A 5,239-nucleotide genomic window follows, 5' to 3' on the forward strand; every position below is an offset into this window, starting at 1 on the left:
CTAAGGCCATCTGCTGTTTGACCCGGTTCTACTCATTCATTAGAAAGTTTCTGATCCTGAATGTTCCTCATGCTCCTTGATGCAGGTCTTTAGGTGTGACCTCCTCCTCTCTTCTTAAGCTGTTTTGAGCTGACCAGCAGTGAAGAACTTTGAGCAGAAGGGTGAGAATGAATCGACTGGCTGATAGGGAGACTTAGGGAGAAAGAGAACAAGGTAGATCAACCATTACTGAATGCATTCTGTGGGTGGCCAACTTCCTCTTGTTTGGAGGACCATCTGCAGGTAGAATGCCACAAAAGGAGGATCTAAAGGCGTGAATCTGGTGTTAAAATAGTGACGTTTATGGCTGTGAGGAGACAAAGGGGTCAAAACCACACAGTCCTCTGAGAATGTCAGAAAGGATGGAGGACCTCTGTGGAAAGGTCTGGAAGGAGAACACAATCAGGAGCCCATTCATTCAAATGCTCTTTTCTTTTTCCAGATGGCGTTCTGGGAGAGCTATAAAGACAGTCACGGTAAGAAAAGTCTTTGTTTTCCATCCTTCAGGCTGAGCTCCATGAACACATCAATCTTTAGAAGTTCAATCAGTTTCTCTGTGCTGAAGGCAACAAGGTTCTAGAAGTTAAAAACTAGAGCAGTTTCTCTCTATAAGTCCGTTCAGAACCATCAGGGTCTCCTTTCATGGAACAGGGTTACCTACAACATTCCTGACAGAGATCCCAGGCAGACTTTATGATTTACAATAACAAGCTAAACTGAAAACTGTTCTCAGATCAGATGAGACCATAAGGCAGTGGACACTTCTCTGGTTCCCCTGCATAAGGCATGGTGGTGGCAGTATGATGCCCTTTTTTCAGCAGGGACAGGAAATGGTCAGATTATTTTAGGAGGACCTGAATTCACTCAGTCTACCTCACCTTCCATCCACTCAGAGAAAAGCAGACATGGATAACATCTCATGGACGCCTTGATGATCCAAGGAGAAGATGGAATAATTCGTAGTGTAGTTTTAATCCTTTTTTCCCCTCAGAAGGGAATCAGGAAACTTGTCTCTTTGTTTGATTGCTGTGAATCTGACTCTGTCCTTGTTTTCCTGGTCTGGTGCTTTTCCTTATGAGCCAACAGGGGTGGACTGTTGAGGAGGGCAATCCAGATCTGGAAAGTAGAAAGCCTACGCAGAGATCAGGTAGATTAAGGAGACAAGGACCTATCAGAATGAAGGGTACCTAGCAAGGGTTCCCTTTCTCGACCATGTGGACTTTCTATAAACCTCTGAGAACTCAGTCTACACCAGCCTGTCTCTAAGTGTAACCAGCCCCCACCAGGTTAGACTGATGTTATTGCATAGATTTTCTTGTGCACTGAGAATGCATAAGCAGCTTAGAGGGATCATTGATCGGAGACACTGATCCTCATTCCGGCTGATTAACACTCATCTGCAAACCGCTTCAGCGAGAGTGATACACTCCCGACAGGTCCTCCTGAAGAACACAGTCGAATGCCTTCACCAACTCCATAAAGCAGGTGTAGACTAGTTGGGCAAACTCCCGATACCCTGCCGGATCCTTCTGAGGGTGAAGTTTTGGCCCAGTGTTCCACGACCAGGACAAAAACTACACTGCTCTTCCTGACTATCAGACAGACCATCCTCTCCAGAACCCCTGAATAGACCTGACCCAGGGAGGCTTAGGCCTGGTTCAGGCTCAGAAACCAGGTAGTCTGCGTGTGTGTTGCTGTTAACGCAGATATACCCCCCTCTTCCGCGAACACTCACGGGTGAACTGTGTGTTGTCTGGCGTTGGATGAGGGGTTGTAGACGGCGAACAAGCTCGTCATACCGACACACAAACACCCACAATCCTAGCTAGCTCCTGATTGTCCCTCTTTCATTGTGGCGTGGAATAACATAGCACAGACCACGCTTCAATATTGGGCATAAATAAAATATATCTGCGTTACACCTGCAACAAGCAAACTGCCACACACTGCTGCACGAGGATAACCAGCCCTTTAAGAATGTGATCCCTCTGTAGTTGGAGCACTCCCTCCCTTTCTGAATGGGGGAACTACAACCTGGTCTGCCAATCCAGGGGAGCTGCCCCTGCTATCCATGCAATATTGCAGAGTCATGTTAAATAACACAACCACACAATATTTAGAGCCTTAAGAGGGCCTTGCCACTGGGGAGCTTTTTTGTCTGCCTGACTCAAAGGCAGCAGGCTTTGCTTTCTCTATGGAAGACATGCTGACAATCCTTGGTGAGCATGCAAACGTCCAATGAGAGAACACCTCTCAGGTTCAGGTCAGAGGCCGGGCTCTCACCAGGATTTTCTTATAAGCATTGGGAGGTTAAACCTCTTCTGTCAGGGCTGTAGAGTCACCTGCCTTGGTGAGCCAGTCATAACGGTGCAGGGTTCACAGCGCATCCCTCATATGTCCAAGTAAAGAGGTCAATTTGTTTATGGACAATGTTTCTGATGCCACTAAGCTCATTAATAGTCAGGGATCAGCATAATCCCATTGTACCTCAGCAAAACCTCCCCAGTGAACAGAAAGGAATCCAATCAAGGTCAGAGAAACAGTTCAGAAGAGGAAGGTTCTGAGATCCAGAGTCCGTAGACCGGTCAGGGGTTTTGATCAGAACAGGAACAGACAGATCCAGGGTTCCATGAGTCCACAGAAAGTCTGAGAAGGTTCAGGGTTCCAGCAAAACCAGTGTCAGTGCTAGACGATGCTGGGGGGAAGCCCAGATGTTAGTGAAAGGGCCACTACACTCATAGAAAATGAGCCTGTTAGCCAGAGCATCTAGGTGATTAGTTTTTTTTTTTTTTGGAACACAACAGCCCGTAATACTGATATACTCTGGTGAAAAAACTGGGTTAAGGGTCCGTCTGAACCAAAAGTGTCACTGTAATTGCCAACGTGTGCTTTGAAACCCCCCCAGAGCAAGGGGCCTCTAGCAGGGGCACTATTCAATACCCCCACCGAGAACTTCAAAAAGAGTGGGTAATCTGAACTGCTGTTTGAGGTAAAACAATGTCCCAAACAGTAAAATAGGTAAAAAAAAAAAAAAAAAAACTGAATTATTGATATCACATTGGAGAAATTCACCTCTGCATTTTAACCCTTCCCCTTGGGGAGCACTGGGCTGCCACTGTGCGGCGCCTGGGGAGTAGTGTGGGGTCAAGGGTCTTGCTCAGGGACCCAGAGTGCAGGCAGTAGGATTCGAACCGGTCTGTACTCAGTGTAGTCCTGTTTCTCTGACTGTGACTAACTCTCTTCATCCTCTGACATTGGCGCTATAGACTTGAATAAAACCCAACTAAGATGTAGAAATCTATATCAACAGTGAATGATACCCAATAACCCCAATAATCTTTTGTTCTGTCTGCTAAGAAAAGACTCAAATAAAGCAGGATATTCAATGTTTGGCAGCACCTTCGAAATTCGCACATCCACTGATCTACTGACATAGAGCCGAATGTTATGACCTGATCTTTGGTCAAGAATTCGTACACTAGCTAGAAGTTCCAGGACTTTTTGTTCCTAGCATAGAAATCATGTAAAAAAGCTTGAGGCACATTGCTGTAGTCTCTGTTTGTAACCAGTTTTCTGTTTGTGCAGCAAATGTGACCAAGGTGGATGTTTCTGGGCTGGTGGCGGGAATCCTGGCCATCGTCGTCACAGCGGTTATGATCACTGTGCTGGGAATCTACTGCTGCAAGAACCAGAAGAAACCCAGGACCAGATCAGGCCGGTATGTTTGTCATTTCACTGGTAGGGATCTAAGCTTTGATCAGCTGACCCAGAGGTTTGGGAGCTGCTGTCTGCATGCCCCAGGCCAGCTGTGGCTACGGTGTAGCCCTCCACCATCAGCCAATGTAATGTTAGGTGCAGTGTTGTTCCTAGACTGGACAAAGCTCTTTGTGGACTTTTCACGTTTTCATGAATAACGAAAGGGGTCGTCATGGAGACAGATGCTGCTGAAAACCAGATGTGTCTAAAGGGTGAATCTCTTCTCCGTTGAATAAATGAGCTCCAATTAAAGAAGGATTCTCCATGTGGTGTTATCGCTTCATTTATATTTGCTCTAACATGCAACATTCAGCATGTAGAGAATATTATTTCTGTCCATTTTAGATTAAAATAAAACTTCCTTTTGGGCCAGTTTTTAATTTCTATAAAGGCCAATGTTCTGACTGCTGCTTTACGAATCAACATTCTCAGTTCTCTACTTGATTCCTGTTTCCTTCTGCTCCAGAGTTCCAGTAAGACTGGCAGAAGATGGATCCAGACTCCCAGAGGGAGTTCCCCTGTCTACAGTGGTGATCCCACCTCCACCGTTACCCAGCTACAACGAGGCTTTGACCCGCAGTGGGCAGCATGATGCCCCACCGCCACCTTATTCAGGGTGAGTGTGCTCAGTAGGTCCGCCATTAGGCCTTAGTTGAGCCCAGCCCTGGGTCAAAGGAAAGTAGGAACCTGCAGTTTAAGGAGGCAGATTAGGCTTCACAACTATAAATGTCAATGAAAAGCTTCTGTTCAAGACTAATCAGAAATAGGAGGGAACTTAAGGAGCGATGTTGCACCTTCTGTTTGAGCGTGCAGGAACCAATTCAAGCGCGCAGTGAGATGATGCGGTCAACTCTGAAAAACTCTTCTCAAACTACGGTCCTTCTAATGAGCTCAGACTGTAGGACCCAATATTCAAGGTGAGACAGGCAGTTGGAAAATTCAAAACGTTTATTAAAAAATATGAAACGCAGAGCTGTGGATCTGCAGCGGCTGCTGGGGGAGAGGGGCATCCCCCATCACTGGCAGCTCTGGTTAGGGAGAAACACAAGTGACGATGATAATCTGATGGAAGATTATTATCCATTAGAGTCATTTACCTGGTTCAACAGTTCAGTTCCTCCTCTCAGAGTGAGGCAGGAGTGAGGCAGGATCCAGCCGATGGACTGCCAAAGGAGATGCAGCGGGAGCTGCCCAGAGTGAACCAGATGTTGCAGCCCGAGTGAACAGGCAGGAATCCAAGCCAGGTCAGGGAAAAAGTTCGGAACAGGAAGGTTGTGAGATCAGGAGTCTGTAGCCCGGTGAGGGGTTTTGATCAGAACACGAAAAGAATCAGATCCAGGGTTCCATGAGTCCAACAGAGAGTTTAGGCAGGTTTAGGGTTCCGTGAGTATGCAGAGAGTTCAGGCAGGTTCATGGTTCTGTGAGTCTGCAGAGAGATCCAGCA

At 46.7% G+C, this 5,239-nt stretch overlaps 1 protein-coding gene across 1 annotated transcript in view; it reads left to right on the plus strand.

Annotated features, from left to right (window-relative positions):
• The window catches only part of LOC107103925 (transmembrane gamma-carboxyglutamic acid protein 4-like), a 21,108-nt gene that overhangs the window by 12,837 nt on the left and 3,032 nt on the right, over positions 1-5,239 (plus strand). The window contains exons 4-6 of the mRNA XM_015403783.1: positions 482-515; positions 3,625-3,757; positions 4,262-4,411. Of these exons, the coding sequence (XP_015259269.1) occupies positions 482-515; positions 3,625-3,757; positions 4,262-4,411 (317 nt within the window). The remainder of the gene's footprint in view (positions 1-481; positions 516-3,624; positions 3,758-4,261; positions 4,412-5,239) is intronic.

This window comes from Cyprinodon variegatus, unplaced genomic scaffold (genome assembly GCF_000732505.1).
Source record: "Cyprinodon variegatus isolate N-32 unplaced genomic scaffold, C_variegatus-1.0 Scaffold1565, whole genome shotgun sequence".
Classification (NCBI taxonomy): Eukaryota; Metazoa; Chordata; class Actinopteri; order Cyprinodontiformes; family Cyprinodontidae; genus Cyprinodon; species Cyprinodon variegatus.